The 20,639-nt window shown below is 50.1% G+C and overlaps 1 protein-coding gene across 1 annotated transcript; it reads left to right on the top strand.

The window, feature by feature from the left end:
* The first annotated feature begins 4,967 nt into the window (after positions 1-4,967).
* Positions 4,968-20,132, top strand: tmem130 (transmembrane protein 130). Its single transcript, XM_078418540.1, has 8 exons — positions 4,968-5,063; positions 7,088-7,405; positions 9,326-9,497; positions 10,028-10,170; positions 11,207-11,291; positions 12,066-12,271; positions 17,258-17,370; positions 19,648-20,132. The coding sequence occupies exons 1-8, from the start codon at positions 5,012-5,014 to the stop codon at positions 19,891-19,893; spliced, it is 1,335 nt and encodes a 444-aa protein (XP_078274666.1). The 5' UTR covers positions 4,968-5,011; the 3' UTR covers positions 19,894-20,132.
* The last annotated feature ends 507 nt before the right edge of the window (positions 20,133-20,639 follow it).

The raw sequence follows: 20,639 nt of genomic DNA, 5'->3' as shown, positions 1-20,639 counted from the left end.
CGCGTTTGGTCCACTATGACCCATCGAAGCCGATTTCACTGGCCGCCGATGAATCGCCGTATGGTCTTGGAGCTGTAATCTCACAAACGGCGCAGAACGGCAAGGAAGAACCAATCGCGTTCGCATCCAAAACGCTGACGACCGCCGAGAAAAACTACAGCCCAGTGGAGAAAGAAGCACTGGCGATCGTGTTTGGTGTCCGGAAGTTCCACCAATATTTGAGTGGGCGACATTTCCTGCTCATCACCGCCCACAAGCCGCTGCTGACTATTTTCAGTCCGGAAAAAAGTTTGCCTGACATGACGTTGCAGCGTCTACAACGTTGGGCCCTGATCATGATGGGATATGATTACCGCATCATTACCGACAGTCTGCCGAGTATGCCAATGCCGATGCACTGTCTCGTCTACCGATTGGACCCGACCTGACGTTCGATAAAGAGGAGGCAATTATGGAAATTGAGACGGACGTGATCTTGCTCAACACGCGGGTCATCACCGATTTCCCCGTCTCCGCATGACGGTCGCCAATTATACGAGCACAGACCCCATTTTGTCAAAGGTACGACATTTTGTCACTCAAGGGTGGCCGGACAGTCCCAAGCTGTACAAGGAATTCCGCTCATTCCAGAATGCGCAAACGGAAATCTCATCAAAGGATGGCATTCTGCTCCGCGACTGTCGAGTGATCATTCCAACGGAACTGCGATCGCCAATTCTGAAAACGTTGCACAAGACACACATTGGAATTGTGCGAATGAAGGCGCTCGCCCGCATGCATGTGTGGTGGCCGAATATCAAGGCCGATATAGCCGACCACTGCAAGGACTGCACACCATGTGCCGAAATAGCGCTGAATCCACCGGAAAAGACCTCCCCATGGCCCGTCCCCGACCAACCATGGCAGCGAATCCACATAGATTTTGCCAGACTGTTCCTGGAGGACATGTGGCTGGCCGTCATGGATGCCCATTTGAAATGGCCACATGTTATCCAAATGAAGAAATATCCAACCACCGAAACAACCACTTCTGCGCTCGACGATTTGTTTGCCATTTGGGGATTGCCCTTAACAATCGAAAGCGACAATGGACCCCAATTTGCCTCGCAAATGTTCAGTGACTGGTGCAAACATCACTCAATCGTGCATCTGACATCAGCACCTTTTCATCCACCCTCAAATGGTGAGGCGGAGCGCCTCGTCAGCGTTTTCAAGCAAGCCGTGAAACGCGCTGTAGAAATTGAAAAGAAATCGAAACAATTGGCATTGCGCGATTTCTTACAGCAGTATCGAACTGTTCCAAACTGCACTACCGGTCGAACGCCAGCAGAGATGATGCTCGGACGTCAAGTGCGCTCTCCCCAATCAGTTTTGAACCCGACCCGTAACTCTAACACGGCGCGCACTCAGCCAACGAAGTCGAACAAGTCCAAATTCGACATTGGCGACTACGTATATTATCGCAATTATACGACCAAGTGAAACAAATGGTGCGCTGGCAGGGTCATGGCTCACATTGGAACCAAAATGTACACCGTCCAAGGACAAGAAGGACATTGCCGATGGCATGATGACCAATTAAGAAGCCGTGTTCCGCCAGCGAAGACTGTGCAGAGCCTGACCAGAACCAAGCAGTCGGACACCCCAGTGCCAAATCGTGTGGACACTGGAGTGCCTGATTTGCCCCTCCCCTGGCTTGACGAAGTTTCACCAGACGAACTCCCCGCCGATCTGCCTGTGGTCTTTCGTCGATCGACACGTTGCAATCATGGTATTCCCCCAAGGCGACTCATTCAGGAATAGAGACGTTCAAACTGGAAAGGGGGAGTATGATGTTTGATGGACTGTGTGGGGTGGGAGGACCCATTGCTCCTCCCCTGCAGCAGGTGGCGCTGCACAGGACAAAGGGAGATGTTTTGTACATAGTTATCTTGGCTGTACACAGTGTGGAGTGTGCAGTCAGATTGTGGGGTGGCAGCCATTTTTGTTGTCTTGCTGCCAGCATTGAGTTACTGTAATAAAGACTTCTGTTGTACCTTGAAGACTGGCAAAGTTTCATACAGACATAGAACAAGAACACGAAACCTGCGTCTTTGGAGTGCAGGAGGAAGCCGAAGATCTCGGAGAAAACCCACGCATATCATGGAGAGAACGTACAAACTCCGCGCAGAGAGCACCCCTAGTCAGGATTGAACCCAGGTCTCTGACGTTGCAAGGCAGCAACTCTACCGCTGCACCACCATGACGCTGGGTAGAGGCAGAGCCAGACCCAAAATGCTGGTTTAACTCAGGCAGGACAGGTAGCATCTCTGGATAGAAGGAATGGGTGACATTTCGGGTTGAGACCCTTCTTCAGACTGCAAGTCAGAGGATAGGGAAACACAGAGATATGGAAGGGTAATATGCTTTGTGTGCTTCGTTGCCACCTTTCCTATGATCTATTCTACATTTTCCTTGAACCTCGTCCCCTTTGATGTCTCATTTTCACACCTTACCCTTCCATATCTCTGTGATTTCCTCTCCCTTGACTCTCAGTCTGAAGAAGGGTCCACCTGAAACATCACGCATCTCTTCTGTCCAGAGATGCTGCCTGTCTGGTTGAGTTACGCCTGCATTTCGTGTTTATCTTCGGGTAAACCAGCATCTGCAGGTCCTGCCTGCGCAGTAGCAGAGCCAGAGTGGCCAGAAAGTGGGCAACTCACACCCTGTTGACAGCACCAAGTACCGGGATCAGGTGCCGTAGCTTTAGGGCAGCTGTACATTGGGGGAAGCATCAGCCTTGACAGTGCCCTTGGGACAAGGTCAACAACAGCAACTTGTGTTTGTACGGCAACTTTGTCGTGAGCAAATATCTCAAGGGGGTTCACCTGAGCTGTGGCAGATGCACCAAACCACATAAGACTACAGGAGATAGAAGCACAGTGTTGGAGCAACTCAGCGGGTCAGGCAGCATCTCTGGAGAAAAAGGAACTCCTGTTTGCTACAGCAGGGCAGATATCCAAAGAGAGACACAAAGTGTGGAGGGAGGAACTGCAGATGCTGGTTTACACTGAAGATATACACAAAAAGCTGGAGTAACTCAGCGGGTCAGGCAGCATCTCTGGAGAGAAGGAATGGGTGATGTTTTGGGTCAAGACCCTTCTTCAGACACGTTTCGGGTCGAGACCCTTCAGATTGACGGATTGTGGATGACACGAAGCTGGGGGGCAGTGTTAGCTGTGAGGAGGATGCTAGGAGGCTGCAACATGACTTGGATAGGTTAGGTGAGTGGGCAAAGGCATGGCAGATGCAGTATAATGTGGATGAATGTGAGGTTATCCACTTTGGTGGCAAGAACAGGAAAGCAGACTATTATCTGAATGGTGGCCGATTAGGAGAAGGGGAGATGCAACGAGACCTGGGTGTCATGGTACACCAGTCATTGAAAGTAGGCATGCAGGTGCAGCAGGCAGTGAAGAAAGCGAATGGTATGTTGGCATTCATAGCGAGGGGATTTGAGTATAGGAGCAGGGAGGTTCTGCTGCAGTTGTACAGGGCATTGGTGAGGCCACACCTGGAGTATTGCGTACAGTTTTGGTCTCCTAATCTGAGGAAAGACATTCTTGCCATCGAGGGAGTACAGAGAAGGTTCACCAGTTTGATTCCTGCGATGGCAGGACTTTCATATGAAGAAAGACTGGATAGACTCGGCTTGTACTCGCTGGAATTTAGAAGATTGAGGGGGGATCTTATAGAAACTTACAAAATTCTTAAGGGGTTGGACAGGCTAGATGCAGGAAGATTGTTCCCGATGTTGGGGAAGTCCAGAACAAGGGGTTAGTTTAAGGATAAGGGGGAAGTCTTTTAGGACCGAGATAAGAACGTTTTTTTTCACACAGAGTGGTGAATCTGTGGAATTCTCTGCCACAGAAGGTAGTTGAGGCCAGTTCATTGGCTATATTTAAGAGGGAGTTAGATGTGGCCCTTGTGGCTAAAGTGATCAGGGGGTATGGAGAGAAGGCAGGTACGGGATACTGAGTTGGATGATCAGCCATGATCATATTGAATGGCGGTGCAGGCTTGAAGGGCCCAATGGCCTACTCCTGCACCTATTTTCTATGTTTCTATAACTGGAAACGTAAACCATTCCTTCTCTCCAGAGATGCTGCCTGACCCGCTGAGTTACTCCAGCATCTTGTGTCGATCTTCAGAGACACAAAGTGCTTTGGTTTGCTTTTATCGCAAATGATTTGGAGAAGAGATGGAGAAATCTTTCTCTGCATGGTTTTGGTAAGATCTCAATCGAGCCATTTACAGTGTATAGATACATAATAAGGGACGAATGTTTCGCGCAAGGTAAAGCCAGTAAAGTCCGATCAGGGATAGTCCAAGGGTCTCCAATGAGGGTCACCGGACTCCCAATCTGAAGACGGGTCCCGACTGGGAACATGGCCCACCAAGTCCAAGTCGACCATCCATCACCCGTACACTAGTTCTATCCCACACACACCAGGGGGCAATTTTACAGAAACCAATTAGCCTACAAATCCGCATATCTTTGGGATGTGGTGGGAAACCAGAGCACCCGGAGGAAACCCACAAGTCAGAGCTAGAACGTGCAAACTCCACACAGACAGCACCCAAGGTCAGGATTGAACCCGGGTCTCTGGTGCTGAGAGGCAGCCGCTGTGACAACCTAAGGACTTGAATGGACTGTCTTTGGTTGCAATAAGGACTTGGGAGGAGGGGGGGGGCACATTGTGGTTATTGATTTGTTGTAGTTGTGTTCATTATATATTCTCTGTGTTATTGTTCCGCTCCTGTAAATACCAATGTCCTCGATTGGTGCATGTGACAATGAAACACTCTTGTCTTTTGAAAAGGATAAACTTCCCCTTTGGCTTCCAGCACAAGGATTGTGTGTGTGTGTGTGGATTGGGAGGCGGGTTACTGACGCGTCGGAGGCAGGCAGGCAAGGCAGAGAGATCGCGGGGAGCTTAAACAGACCGTACAAACTCCCGGTCTACAAACCATGGCTAACGAAAGTCTCCTTCTCCTGCTCATGAACGCAGCGGCGATAGCAGGTGAGTGGGGCGAGAGAGGGAGATAGGGGGAGAGAGGGAGAGAGAGTTAGAGGGAGAGAGGGGGAGAGAAGGGGGCAGAGACAGGGCGTGAGAGACAGGGCGCTGAGATAGTAACCCCTCGGGTTATTTATTAACAGCGGCTCCTTTAGGAGGTGGATGGGTTACAATCTGTGCAAACAGGGAATAAATCTGGGGGACACAAGGAACCGCAGATGCTGCTTTACACACAACAACAAAAAAGACACAATGTGCTGGAGTAACTTAGCAGGTCAGGCAGCATCTCTGGAGAAGAAGGATGGGTGGCGTTTCAGGTCGGGACCCTTCTTCAGACTGGAATTTGAAGTCGTGTCCCAACACGAAATGTCATCTATCCATGTCCTCCACAGATGCTGCCTGACCTGCTGCGTTACTCCGGCACTTTGTGTCTATCTATTGCATTTGGTCGTTGCTTCAGTATTAAAGATGTGTCTGATTCACACCGGGAAACTGAAATGTTGGCACTGAGCAAGCTGCTGCTGCTGCTGCTGGTGGTGGTGGTGGTGGTGGTGGTGGTGGTGCTGGTGGTGGTGCTGGTGCTGGTGCTGGTGGTGGTGGTGCTGGTGCTGGTGGTGGTGGTGGTGCTGGTGGTGGTGGTGGTGGTGGTGGTGGTGGTGGTGCTGGTGGTGGTGGTGGTGGTGGTGGTTGTTTTCAAGTTTAACCCTCCTGCCATTTATCACAATTGACGGATTGATTCGGAATTTAAACAGAAGCAAAATGATGGGGACAAATAGCTGGAACCCCTGAGGAAGTGGCTGCCGGTGTTTATCCGAGGGGCGAGGGGGGGGGGTGAGCACAAGGAACTGAAAAAAAGACATAATGTGCTGGAGTAACGCAGCAGGTCAGGCAGCATCTCTGGAGAACATGGACACCAGATATTATTATCCATGTCCTCCAGAGATGCTGCCTGACCTGCTGAGTTACCCCTGCAGTTTGTGTGTTTTTTTGGGGGGGGGGGGGGGGGGTAAACTAGCATCTGTAGTTCCCTGGTTTCTCCATCAATCTGGCGACCAGCTTGGATTTAAAAGAATCCTGATCAGAGATTAATCAATCTAATTTTAAAAGTCACCCGAAGCAAGGAACTGCAGATGCTGGTTTACATTTAAAAAAAGACACAAAGTGCTGGAGTAACCCAGCAGGTCAGGGAGCATCTCTAGAGTTTGCGTTCTGCTATGGATTTTAAATCCAGCTGCGTGTTTTGTACTGAATGCCTTTGAAAGTTTAGTTTAGTTTAATTTATGTAAATTAACTGTAAGTTAATGTACTGTACCTGGAACTGAGGTCCAGTGAAAAGCGTTTATGTTGCGTGTAATCCAGTCAGCGGAAAGACAATACTGTACATGATTACAATCGAGCCGTCCACAATGTAGTCAATGCATGGGGGGTGGGGGATAAACACAAGGTGCTGGAGTAACTCAGCGGGACAGGCTGCATCTCTGGAGAACATGAATAAGTCTGAAGACGTCTCAATCCGAAACGTCACCCTCCAGAGAGGCTGCCTGTCCCGCTGAGTTACTCCAGCACTTAGTGTAAGAAAAATAACAGCAGATGCTGGTACAAATCGAAGGTATTTGTTCACAAAATGCTGGAGCAACTCAGCAGGTCAGGCAGCATCTCAGGAGAGAAGGAATGGGTGACGTTTCTGGTCGAGACCCTTCTTCAGACTGTTTCTGTTTATCGTCGGTGTAAAGCAGCATCTGCAGTTCCTTCCTACACAAGGGAAGGAGGATGGGGGGGGGGGGGGGGGGGGGAAGGGGGGGAGAGGGGGGGAAGGTGGGGAGAGGGGGGAAGGTGGGGAGGGGGGAGAGGGGGGGAAGGTGGGGGGAGGGGGGGAAGGTGGGGGGGGTGGATGATGGGGAGGGGGAGGGGGAGGGGAGGTGTGGGGGGGGAGGAGGGGGGGGTTACGTGATGGTCTGGGCTGCATCCACAAACATCTGCAACTTGTTATTGAACCCGTGTTTGTGTTTCTGTCTCCTGGTTTATTCCAGCAGCAGAGTCCGCCCAGTATTTCCTGTTTGCCAGCAACAACGGTCCCATCACCACAGGTGCCCGGGGATCAGTGGAGGCCAGGCTGGTGCCCGGAGCTGGGATGGAGACGGCTTTCCTCGCCCCAGACTCTCTCTCCTTCCACTGGGAGGTGCAGAGGCCGCTGTCCGTGGTGAGACGGTGGAGGGGAGAGATGAGCAGTTCCCTCATGGTCCGCAGCCCTGTGCCGGGGGTGTACAGACTCCGCGCCTGGGTGAGGAGAGAGGGCTGCCTGAGATGCCTACCCCTGGCACACACTGCCACCACCCTGCATGTAACAGGTGAGACCTCGCCTCCAGGGCCTGAGCCGCGGCTGGTCGTGGAGGCAGAACCGACAGTGGCGTCCAAAAGGCTTTCAGATGGACACCAAATGCTGGAGTAACTCAGCGGGTCAGGCAGCATCTCTGGAGGGAAGGAATGGGTGACGTTTGGGGTCGAGACCCTTCTTCAGACTCAATATGTAGATAGGCACTTGGATATGGAGAGACACCTGCAGTCAGAGGAGCAGGACTAAAGAGCAGAGAAGATTTAAAAGGAGGTGGCCGTGAACAGAGTGCCTGAGCTACAGGGAGAGGTTGAGCAAGCTACCAACTCTATTCCTTGGAGCACGGGAGGATGAGTGGTTAGCTCATCGAGGTGTGTAAGATCATTAGAGAATTAGAAAGGGTAAATGCACCACTCTTTTACCTGGAGAAAGGGAATCTAGAAACAGGGGACAGTTTAAGGTGAGAGGGGAAAGATTTAATAGGAACCTGCAGGGTAACCAAAGGGTAATGGGTGTATGGAATGAGCTGCCAGAGGAGGTGATTCAGGCAGGTACTATCACAACATTTAAAAAACATTTTCACAGGTACATGGATAGGAAAGGTCTAGAGGGATTTGAGACAAATGCAGGCATGTGGGACTAGTGTAGATGGGACATGTTGGTCAGCGTGGGCAAGTTGGGCCATAGGGCATGCTTCCATGCTATGTGACTATGACTCTACGGAAAGGTTTAGTGGGATTGGCTAGATTGTCAATTAGAGTATCTTGGTCGGCATGAGGGGTAACCTTATCGAGGTGTATAAAATCGTGAGTGGGGATAGATAGGGTGAACGCACAGGTTGGGCAGGCTAGGTCTTTATTCCTGGGAGCGTGAAGGTGGATGGGGTGATCTTGTGGAGGTGCATAAGATCATGAGGGGAATAGTACGGTAGATGCACAGAGTCTTTTACCCAGAGTAGGGAGAATCAAAAACCAGAGGACATAGGTTGGAGATAAGAGGACAAAAATGTAACAGGAACCTGAGGAGCAACATTTTCACACAGAGGGTGGTGGGTATATTGAATGAGCTGCTCGAGGAGGTACTTGAGGCAGGTACAATAACAACATTTAATAGACATTTGGATAGTACATGGATAGGAAATGTTTAGAGGGAGATGGGCCAAACACAGGCAGGTGGTACTAGCGTAGATGGGGCATCTTGGCCGGCGTGGGCAAGATGGGCTGGAGGACCTGTTCCCGTGCTGTATATCCGGGGGGAATACAAGCCGTTGCTTCTCAGGGCACAGGCTTTGGTAACTTTATACACAAGGCAACGGTGGATCCTAAAAATAGAGGCACAAAATGCTGGAGTAACTCAGTGGGTCAGGCAGCATCTCTGGGGGACATGGACAGGTGACCATTCACACTAGTTCTATGATGTCCCACCTTCTCATCCACTGCTTGGACTGGTGAGTTTTTCCAACATTTCCGACACGCCATAATTGTAAGCATCTAGGAATCATAGTGAATGCTTTATTGATTAAGCAATCAATCAATCAATCAATTGTCAATTGATTATTTATTAATTATTAATCGGCCATGCAATGGCAATTTCGATTTATTTGATAGTTAATTGTCTGAATTATGATTTATCATTATAAAAATATTATAGTCATCTGAAGAAGTCATTTAATAATCAATCAACCAATCAAATAATTCACGAATCAATTCATCAGGCAGTCAGTTAATTAATTAAATGATCAGTGATTAATTATTTGATTGATTAATTGTTTGTTTAATTATTAAGTTTATTGACTGATTACTTAATTACACAATTCAGTTTTAAGTATTCATTAAAAATTAATTGTGCAGTTATTGAGTGTAGGTTATTGGTGAATGATTTTTTTATAACTCGTTGGCATCAGTTGGATTATGGATGTAATTTTCTTTCCCCACAGACTCTGTAATAGGAAACTTGTCACTGACGCAACTGAATAGGAGTGTCACTTCCTCGAACACTGGGTATGAACTGGCCACAAATGCCCCGACCAAAATCTCATTCATCCTCTACGACCCCAGCAGATACCTCAGCACCTCTTGCTTCCGCTTCCGCTGGCACTTTGGAGACGGGTAAATGCATGTTCCTGTAAAGTGTGAACCCTGATGGACGCTAATTGGAGGGAATTGTGGGCGGCACGGTGGCGTAGCGGTTGGGTTACTGCCTTACAGCGCCAGGGTCCCAGGTTCGATCCTGACTACGGGCGCTGTCTGTATGGTGTTTGTACGTTCTCCCTGTGACCGCATGGGTTTTCTCCGGGTGCTCCAGTTTCCTCCCACATCCCAAAGACGTGGGGGTTTGTGGGTCATTTAGCTTTTTTTTACAATTGTTCACAGTGCATAGGATGGAACTAGTGTATGAGTGATTGTTGGTCAGCACGGACGCGGTGGGCCGAAGGGCCTGTTTCCATGCTATATCTGTAAATTAATCTAAACTAAGCTAGTGAGATCTTTCAAAGGGCTAGCACAAGCCATGTGGACTGAATGGTCTTATGCTTACTGATATGATTAATCTAACCCTAATGCTGATTTCCTAAAATTAACATGACAGGCCCAGGAAAGAAAGATTAATGCGTGTGTTTTTATCCTTCGACTTTGTAAAGGGAGAGGAGAATCACGAATGATTCTTACGCATTCCACATCTACCCGAGGGCAGGGATATACCAGGCTCACGTTGAAGTCTCCGTATACCTCAGGCATTCCCAGCGGAAGAGTGGGACTTTTGGAGCCACGCTGAACCTTCTTGGTAATGTAGACTCGAGGAACTGCAGATGCCGGTTTACAAAAAAAAAAGACTCAAAGTGCTGGAGTAACTCAGCAGGTCAAGCAGCATCTCTGGCGAACATGGATAGATGGTGTTTCACCTCGGGATCTTCAGACTGGGTCTGAAGGCAAAAGTCTGAAGAAGGGTCTCAACCCGAAACATCACCTATCAATGTTCTCCAGAGATGCTGCCTGACCCGCTGAGTTACTCCACCACTTTGTGTCACCTTCTGGATAAATTTGGGGTCTCTGTAACACCTGCACTGAACTGCAACCTGTGGTCCCAGTCCTGATGTGAAGCCATTACCAATTGATTGAAAGGCACAGGATGGAAACAGGTGCTTTGGCTTTGGAGGCAGGTTGTGGTTCAGATGGAGAAGCGTTCACGTGTGGACTTTGTACGTTCTCCCTGTGACTGTGTGAGTTTTCTCCAACTGCTCCCGTTTCCTCCCACACTCCAAAGATGAGCAGGTTTGTGGGTTAACTGGCCCTCTGTAAATTGCCCCCAGTGTGAACGAGAAATTGGGACAACATAGAACCGATGTGAACGGGTGATGGCTGATCTACGCAGGCTCAGTGGGCTGTAGGGCCTGTTTCCACACTGTATCTCGAAACTGAAACCATCCTACCACACTCCCATTTTATTCGCCCCATATTCTCAGCAATTTCCCCCAGATGTTTCCAACAATGGGCCTTCATGGGCTCCAACCTTCATTGGCCATCTGTTGCCGCCCTGCTTTGTTCTGGCCTTTTTCTCCCTCCAGTTCCCTCCCCCACTGCTTTCAGTCTGAAACGTCACCCATTCATTTCCTCCAGAGATGCTGCCTGACCCGCTGACTAACTCCAGCACGCTGTGTCTACCTACCTGACTGTAGGTTCAATTAACCTGGGAGGACACCGGGGAATCTGGAGGTTTATTTAAGAGAATTTCTAAGAGGTTGGAGCAGTTTAGTGATGTGAATTTGTAGCTTGACTTAAGCAAGGAGAAAAGGCTCATTCTCGCATCGACTTCAATCCAGATGCGATCAACACCATCGAGGTGAAGAATGCAGACAACGAGCATCCAAAAGACATCATGGATTTCCACCTGCACGTCAACGGCAGGTGAGAAGCTGAGGAATAAAATGGAGGGCAGGGATTTACCCAAGATCCATCGGGCCACCGAGAACGAAGGGGAACCCGGCGGAGGGTGGGGGGGGGGGGGGGGGCACAGAAAATGATGGGGGAATCTTGATTAGTACGGGTGTCAGGGGATATGGGGAGAAGGCAGGAGAATAGGGTTAGGAGAGAGAGATAGATCCACCATGTTGACGTACGACGACAGGCAGAAGATAGGACTGTTCGGTGAACCTTTTGTAACTTTGTCGGCACCAGAAACATGGCGAGTCTTTGTGTGCTGTCTAGGTGAGATCTGTTGTATGATTTTGCCGGGTTGTGTACAAAACAAAGCATTTCAATGTACCTCAGTACAGGTGACAATAAAGTATCACTGAATCATTGCCTCAAGTGGGCGTCTTCATAAACCTCAGCCATTCCCAGCTGAACACTGGGATCCTTGGGGCCACGTTGAACCTTCGGGCTAATGTGGACGCTTCTTTAGAAAGGAGACGAGGAGGAATTTCTTCAGCCAGAGGGTGGTGAATCTGTGGAATTCATTGCCACCGATGGCTGTGGAGGCCAAGTCAATGGGTATTTTTAAAGCGGAGATTGACAGATTCTTGATGAAAAGGGTGTCAGGGGTTATGGGGAGAAGGCAGGAGAATGGGGTTGAGAGGGAGAGATGGATCAGCCATGGTTAAATGGCAGAGTAGACCTGATGGACCAATCGGCCCAATTCTGCTCCTGTGTCTTATGGACTTCTGTGCAATCCTTTTCCAGCCCACCGCTGACCATCTGCTGGTCAGTCTCTCCGAACTGTATCCGTGCAGTTGGTCACGCGTGTCACACGGTGCTTCTGGAGAGGTCGCAGGACTGTCACGTGAGATGCCCCATGAGCGACGCCGAACCCTACACCCTCAACGTACGGGCTGAGAACGGGGTGAGCTCCCTGCAGACCTGCTACAAGATAAAGCCGTGGCATAAGGGTGAGTGCGTGAGGTGGGAAGGAGAACCATTGGTACAGACGCTCGCTGACTTACGTAAAGGTTACGTCCCATGCAGCTTTGCGTAAGTCAGATGTCACGTAAGTCGGAAACGCAAGTGCTAACGCTCAGGCATAAACCCTCGTTATAATGGACCATGGGGAGGGGCAGAGAATGGTGTCCGTTATTGCTGATTGTCCGCTATAACAGAGGCAGGGATTATCACTGTGTAAGTAGTAGAATCAAACAACTGCCGATGCTGGTTAATACACAAAAGGACGCAATGTGCTGGGGTAACTCAGCGGGTCAGGCAGCATCACTAGAGAACATGGATAGGTGACGTTTCACAGAGTGCTGGAGTAACTCAGCGGGTCAGGCAGCATCACTGGAGAACGTGGATAGGTGACGTTTCACAGAGTGCTGGAGTATATCAGCGGGTCAGGCAGCATCACTGGAGAACGTGGATAGGTGACGTTTCGGTTTGAGACCTTTCTTCAGCCCCGGTCCGGAACTGGGCCTGGAATCCAGGTGAGTTGACGGCCCTGGCCTGCTGGCAGCAGGGGGAGAGGCGAGGATGGGTAGGGTCGATGGTCGTGGCCCGCGGGCAGCCGGGGTGCGGGTGAGGGTCGGTGGTGACGGCAGCAGGCACGGCCTGGCAGCTACCAGGGAGACCAGGCTGGAGGTTCACTTATGAAACGTATATAACTCAAACATTTGTTGTTAGAGCAGTTATGTGGAAATGATTTGTTAAATAATTGGTTGTTGTTGACTTATAACACATTAGCTAGTCAAATGTTGCGGGGAGAATCTGTGGAATTCATTGCCACAGACGCCAGTGGAGGCCATCATCGGGTAGCTTTAAAGCAGAGATTGACAGGTGTTTGATTAGTTAGGGTGTCAAAGGTTACGAGGAGAAGGCAGGAGAATGGGGTTGAGAGGGAACGATAGATCAGCCGTGATCTAATCACAGAGCAGACACAATGGGTCGAATGGCCTAGATTATGCTCCTGTACCTTACGAACTGATGACACCGAGGTGTGGGTAAAAGGTGAAATAACTGTGAGTGGTGGTGATTTGGAGCTTAGTGTGGGTTTGGGCAGGGCAGCACTTACAACATAGAAGATATGAAGGACCATTCAGAAGGTCTGATAACAGAGGGGAAGAAGCTGTTCCTGAGTCTGGTGGTACGTGCTCTTTCAAGCTTCTGTACCTTCTGCCAGACAGGAGCAGAGAGAAGGAGGAAAGACCGAGGCGGGACAAGTCTTTGCGGGTCTTTGCGACTCAGCGGGTCAGGCAGCATCTTTGGTGAACGTGGACAGAAACAAATTGCTGGAGTCTTCAATCTACTTTAGTTTTTGTTTAGAGATACACTTGTGGCACGAACGAACACACACACGTGCGCACATACACGCGCGCACACACAAACACACACATACACGCGCACACGTGCACACACACACATACACGCGCACACGCGCACACGTGCACACACACATACACGCGCGCACACACAAACACACACACATACACGCGCACACGCGCACACACACACACATACACGCGCGCACACACAAACACACACACATACACGCGCACACGCGCACACACACACACATACACGCGCACACACACGCACACACATGCACGCGCACACACACGCACACACACACACACACACACATACACGCGCGCACACACAAACACACACACATACACGCGCACACGCGCACACACACGCACACATACACGCGCGCACACACAAACACACACACATACACGCGCGCACACACAAACACACACACATACACGCGCGCACACACAAACACACACACATACACGCGCACACGCGCACACACACACACATACACGCGCACACACACGCACACACACACACATGCACACACAAAGGTGCAGGATTGCTGCGTTATAATAGTTGCTCTCTGTTAGATAAGACAATAAATGAGAGATATAGACAGTGATGTAGAACGAATGAATGAAAGATATGCAAAATAGTAATCACTGTCTATATCTCTCATTTCCCTTTCTCCTGACTAGTCTGAAGAAGGGTCTCAACCCGAAACGTCACCCATTCCTTCTCTCCAGAGATGCTGCCTGTCCCGCTGAGTTACTCCAGCATTTTGTGTCCATCTTCGGTTTAAACTAGCATCTGCAGTTCTTTCCTGCACATACCTCCTCCAGCAGCTGGTTCCATACACCCACCACCCTCTGAGTGAACTATTGTGGCTGGGGAGTGGAATAGAAGATTGCAGGACAGGAACAGCCCCTCAGCCCACAAAGTCTGTGCTGAACATGATGACAAGACCATCTCTTGTCTGCCTGCACATAATCCACATCCTTCCACTCCCTGCACATCCAAACGTCTCTTAAATGCAGAGTGGCACAGCGGGCAGAGCCTCTGTTGCACAGGCAACCAACCCCCATGCAGAACAAACCAAATGGGATTAACACAGCATTAGTGCAAAATGGGTGGCTGGGAGCCAGAATGGACTCGATGGGCCAAAGGGCCCGTGAGCCGACCGGTGTCACTTGATCCGTGTCAGCAGCCTTGCATGTGGAGATGCGACGTCATTGCCAGCTGCGTGTGCCCTCTCTCCACACGCAAGCACCTGCTGAGTCACGCGTGTGACGTGATGCTCTCTGCTGCTTTCACTTCTGCTTTGCCACTTCCCCATCATAGGGCATCGAAGAGTACAGCACAGGAACAGGCCCTTCGGCCCACAATGTCTGTGCTGAACACAACGGCAAGTTAAATTAATAGAGTCACACAGCATCTCCTTCAGCCCATCTCATCCACGCTGACCACCACGCCCCATCTCAGCTAGTCCCATTTGCCCACGTTTGACCCCTGTCCCCCTAAACCTTTCCTATCCATGTACCTGTCTGACATGCTGTCATAGTACCTGCCTTAACTATCTCCTCTGGCAGCTCGCTCCATACACCCAACCACCCTCAGTGAAAATGTTGTCCCTCAGGTTCCTATTAAATCTTTCCCTTCTCCCCTTAAACCTATGTCCTCTGGTTCTTAACTCCCCAACTCTGGGAAAAGGCTGTGCATTCATCCGATCTATTCTTCTCACGATTTTGTACACCTCTATAAGATCACCCCTCGGCCTCCTGTGCTCCAAGGAATAAAGTCCCAGCCTGCTCAACCTCTCCCTGCAGCTCAAGCCCATGAGTCACGGCAACATCCTTGTAAATCTCGGCACTCTTTGAGCTCCTCTGGCTGCACACATGTCTCCATATCCATGTGCCCATCTAAATTCTTCCCAATTGCCACCATCGTATCGGCCCCCACCACCACCCCTGGCAGCGTATTCCAGGCACCCACCACGCTCTGTGTAAAAACATCTCGACCCACACATCTCCTTTAAACTTTGCCCCTCTCTCCTTAAAGCTATGCCCTATAGTCTAAGAATTGCACATCCCTTTAGACTGTAGACTTTGGAGATTTAGCGTGGAAACAGACCCTTCGATCCACCAAGTCCGCACCGATCAGCGGACCACCGACCCTGTAGACTGGCACTATCCAACATGCTAGGGACAATGTTCCATTTTAATCGAAGCCAAACCTGTACGTCTTTGAAGTGTGGGAGGAAACCGGAGCTCCCGGAGAAAACCCACGCGGTCACGGGGAGAACGTACAAACTCCATACAGACAGCACCCGTGGTCAGGATCGAACCAGGGTCTCTGGCGCTGTGAGGCAGAAACTCTACAGGTGAGCCACTGTGCCACACACTTATTTCTAAGATGAGACTGGAATTCATCATATAAGAAGCCACTAAATTGAGACGGGTGTGGACTGAAAGGAATGGAACACATCGAGTGGCTTACACTGATACATCGCCAGAGACCCGGGATTGATCCTGGCTACGGGTGTTGTCTGTATGGAGTTTGTACGTTCTCCCCGTGACCGCATGGGTGTTCTCCGGGTGCTCCGGTTTAATCCCACATTCCAAAGACATACAGGTTTGTAGATTAACTGGCTTTGGTAAAGATTCTAAATTGTCCCTAGTGTGTAGGATAGTGATATTGTACGGGGTGATCACTGGTCAGCGTGGATTCGGTTGGCCAAAGGGTGTGATTCCCTACTGTATCTCCAAACTAAACTAAACTAAATATGACAAAAATAAACTAAACCAAACTAGGGAGTGGATACCAAAATGGGATAACATAGAACTAATGTGGGTGGGTGGTCGATGGTCGGCTTGGACTCGGTGAGCCGAATGACCTGTTTCCATGCTGTATCTTTCTTTCTTTCAATCGATCGATCGATCAATCAATCAATCGATCGATCAATAAAATGGGGTTGAAGTGAATGGGTGCTTGATGGTCAGCATGAAAGTTCAAGTTCAAAGTTCCAAAACACTTTATTTGTCCCCGTGGGGCAATTTACAAAGGCATGTAGAGTAGTACAAAAACTATTGGGGGAGGGCGGGATGAGCAGGGTGAGCAGTGGGACAGGGGTGGTTGGGAGTTGAGGAGGTGAACAGCCTTGGGGACAAAGGTTGCCCTTCTCCTCTGTGTCCTACAGCCTGGGCAGCAAAGCCGGCGTTCTGAGGGGAGCCACTCAAATGCAGAGAACAGGACATGTGAGGGGTCCTGTAAACTCCAGCCAGCTGACCTTAGCATCTGCTGGTCGCATAGGGTGGAGAGGGCTCTGACAGGGAGTCCAATCACAGACTTTGGCTGTGCTCTGCAGGCGGTTTCTGTTCTGAAGGCTGATGGAGTGGAAGCAGCAGGTGAAGGAGAACGTGATGATGCTCTCAATGAAGGAGGAGTAAAACGGCATGAGGATGTCCTTGCTGACCCCAAAGGAGTTGAGCTTCCTCAGGATTTGAGCTTCCTCAGGAGATACTGGCATTTCCTGAGGATACCCTCTGTGTTGGAGACAAATGAACTCGATGGGCTGAAGGGCCTGTCTCTGTGTTGTACGCCTGTGCTGACTGCCCCACTCTGTTCCCCGCCAGGCATTCACCCGGTGTGGTTCATCATCCCTGGTGTTACCCTGTTCACCATCGTCCTCCTCATCATCTTGTCGCCCACCGTGAGGAACAGCAGATCCCAGAAGGACTTGGTCGAGGTAAGTGCAAGCCTACTGGCCATGCTGAGTAACTACGGTCATTCCCTCTCCCCCCCCACCCCCGGCTTCCGTCCGGCAGACGATACAGAACCGTGAACGCATGCACCACCGGACTCAGGAACAGCTTCTTCCCCTCGGGAAATCGGAACACCCCAGTGGTCACGGGGAGAACTGCACCCCGTAGTCAGGATCGATCCCGGGTCTCTGGTGCTGTGAGGCAGCAACTCTACCGCTGCGCCACTGTGCTGCTCTGCCCAAGATCTCAACAAACCGCAGAGTTGTGGATGTAGCCCAGTCCATCACACAGAACAAACCCCCCACCATTGACTCCACCTACACCACGCTGCCTCGCAAAAGACTCGTCCCACCCTGGTCATTCCCTCCTCTCCCCGCTACCGTCCGTCAGAAGATACAGAAGCTTGAAAGCACTCACCGCCAGACTCAGGAACAGCTTCTTCCCCTCTGTTATCAGGCTTCTGAACAGTCCTTCCCTAAGCTAAGGTACTGTCCGATTCACCACTACCCCATTGTAGACAATGGACTTTGTCTCTGGAACTGATGCGTTGCAATGCTGAGAACTATATTCTGCACTCTGTGTCGTGCCCTTTTGTCCACCTATGATACTTCAGTTTGACTTCCTATTTATGTGACGAATTATCTGATCTAATTGGAGTAACGTGCAAAACAAAGCATTTCGCTGTACACATGACAATAATAAACTTAATGATCGGGCAGTGCAAGTTGCTTCTAGAATGTTGCTGGGTGATAGAATCTTGGGTGAAGGATAAAATGAGATGAGTGTAACTGAGTGAGTGATTGCTGGTACGGACTCAGTGGGCCGAAGGGCCTGTTTCGGTGCTATAGTTTAGTTTAGTTTTGCTTGAAGATACAGCATGGGAATAGGCCTTTCGGTCCACCGAGTCTGTGCTGACCAGCGGTCACCTGCACATTACTTCTATCCTACACACTAGGAACAACTTACAGAGGTCAATTAACCTACAAACCTGCATGTCTTTGGAGTGTGGGTGGAAACTGCACACCTTCCTCTTTGCTCGACGAGTTTGTAACTTGATTTTGACTTGATTGTATTTAAGTCCAGTATTATCTGATGTAGGTTAATTGGCTTCTATAAATTGTCTCTAGTGTTTAGGATAGAACTAGTGTGAATGCATGATACTTGGTCGGTGTGGGCTCAGTGGGTCGAAGGGCCTGTTTCCATGCTGTATCTCTAAAACGAAAACTAAATTCAATGGAGAAAATAAATTAATGCCTGCCTCATGTAGTTTCCTGAGTGTGCCACCGGATGGCAGTGCTGGCCACACGATAGATGACTGGCATCAAATCGACACAAAGTGTTGGAGTAACTCAGCAGGTCAGGCAGCATCTCTGAAGAACATGGATAGGAGACGTTTTGGGTCGAGGCCCTTCTTCAGACTGATTGCAGGGGGGAGAAAGGTGGAAGAGAGGTGGGACAAAGCCTAGCAAGTGTTAATACATAATAAAAATGAACTGCAATGTGTGGTTTATAGCACAAATGGACACAAAGTGCTGGAGTAACTCAGCGGGTCAGGAGAAAGTGGATAGATGACCTTTCAGGTCAGGATACTCCTTCAGAAGAGGTGGCAGCACAGTGACACATGGTAGAGTTGCTGCCTTACAGTGCCAGAGACCTGGGTTCGATCCCCACTACGTACATGGAGTTTGTACGTTCTCCATGTGTCCACGTTTTTCTTTCTCCAGATGCTCCGGTTTTCTTCCACACTCCAAAGACGTACAAGTTTGTAGGTTAATTGGATTTGGTAAATAGTAAAATTGTTCCTAGTGTGTAGGATAGATGTTACAGCCTCAGAATTAAAGGACGTTCTTTTAGGAAGGAGGAGAGGAGAAATGTCTTTAGTCAGAGGGTGGTGAATCTGTGGAATTCTCTGCCACAGAAGGCTGTAGAGGACGTCAGTAGATATTTTTAATGCAGGGACAGGTAGATTTTTGATTAGTGCAGGTGTCAGAGGTTACGGGGAGAAGGCAGGAGAATGGGGTTAGGAGGGAGTGATGGATCAGCCATGAATGAATGACGTAGACTTGATGGGCCGAATGGCCTAATTCAACTCCTGTCCCTTATGATAGTGCTGGTGTACTGGTGTGCTGGTGGCTGGTCGGGTGGACTCGGTGGGCTGAAGGGCCTGTTTCCGTGCCGTGTCGACAGTCTCATGTGAAGCTGTGAGGTGCCGCTGTTTGCCTGCAGTGTTTCTAACGCCTGCTCTGCTTGTGTTTTCCCAGGTGGCGGATTTTGATTTCTCCCCATCCGGGGTGAAGTCGTCACGGTGGGGACCAAGGGAAGTCTTTCCCTTGTGCTGCGGCCCCAGCCAGTCCCTGGCTCGTCAGTCCCACAGTCGCACCACCATGGAAGGGCACTCTCTCCTGCGCTGCAGCGCCCCCCCGCCCCTGGACTACCGCACCTGGGGACACCTGGACCCCGCCGACCCCGGCTCCAATCCCACCAACGGCTCAGTGGCGCAGCGGTAGAACCGTTGCCTCACAGCGCCAGAGACTCGCGTCCAATCCTCACCACCGGTGCTGTCTGTACGGAGATTGTACGTTCTCCCCGTGACTGCGTGGGTTTTCTCCGGGTGTCATAGAGTCATACAGCGTGGAAACAGGCACTTCGGCCCAACTTGCCCACACCGGCCAACATGTCCCATTTAGACTAGTCCCACATGCCTGCGTTTGGCCCATATCCCTCGAAACCTGTCCTATCCATATACCTGTCTGAATGTTTCTTAAACATTGCAACAGTACCTCCCTCAACCACCTCCTCCAGCAGCTCGTTTCACCACTTGCTGTGTGAAAAAGTTACCCCTCAGCGTCCTGTTAAATCTTTCCCCCCCCCCCACCTTAAACCTATCTTGTCTGGTTTCCTCTCACACTCCAAAGACGTACTGGTTTGTGGGTTAATTGGATTCTGTAAATTGTTCCTAATGTGTTGGATAGAACTAATGTATGGGTGATGATTGGTCAGCAAGGACTCAATGGGCCAAAGGGCCTGTTTCCACGCTGTATCTAAACTAAAACTAAAAATCCGCCTCCCACATCGTCTAGGTACACTGTGCCTACACCAGGACATGTTCAAAGCCAGGGGGTTATCGGTGACACACTTGGTAGAGCTGCTGCCTCACTGCGCTGGTGATGCCAGGCTCGATCCTGCCCTTGGGTGCTGTCTGTGTGGAGTTTGCACGTTCTCCCTGTTATGTGGGTTCCTCCGGGTGCTCCAG

The sequence above is a fragment of the Rhinoraja longicauda genome, chromosome 21, assembly GCF_053455715.1.
Source record: "Rhinoraja longicauda isolate Sanriku21f chromosome 21, sRhiLon1.1, whole genome shotgun sequence".
In the NCBI taxonomy this organism is placed as follows: Eukaryota; Metazoa; Chordata; class Chondrichthyes; order Rajiformes; family Arhynchobatidae; genus Rhinoraja; species Rhinoraja longicauda.
The sequence above is the reverse complement of the archived record's forward strand: the minus strand, read 5'-3'. Positions and strand labels throughout refer to the sequence as shown.

Coding starts and splice junctions, on each gene's coding strand:
- tmem130 (XM_078418540.1), top strand. CDS start 5,012: ATGGCTAACGAAAGTCTCCTTCTCCTGCTCATGAACGCAGCGGCGATA. Junction 9,498..10,027: donor CGCTGGCACTTTGGAGACGG/GTAAATGCATGT, acceptor GACTTTGTAAAG/GGAGAGGAGAATCACGAATG. Junction 10,171..11,206: donor AGCCACGCTGAACCTTCTTG/GTAATGTAGACT, acceptor ACTTCAATCCAG/ATGCGATCAACACCATCGAG.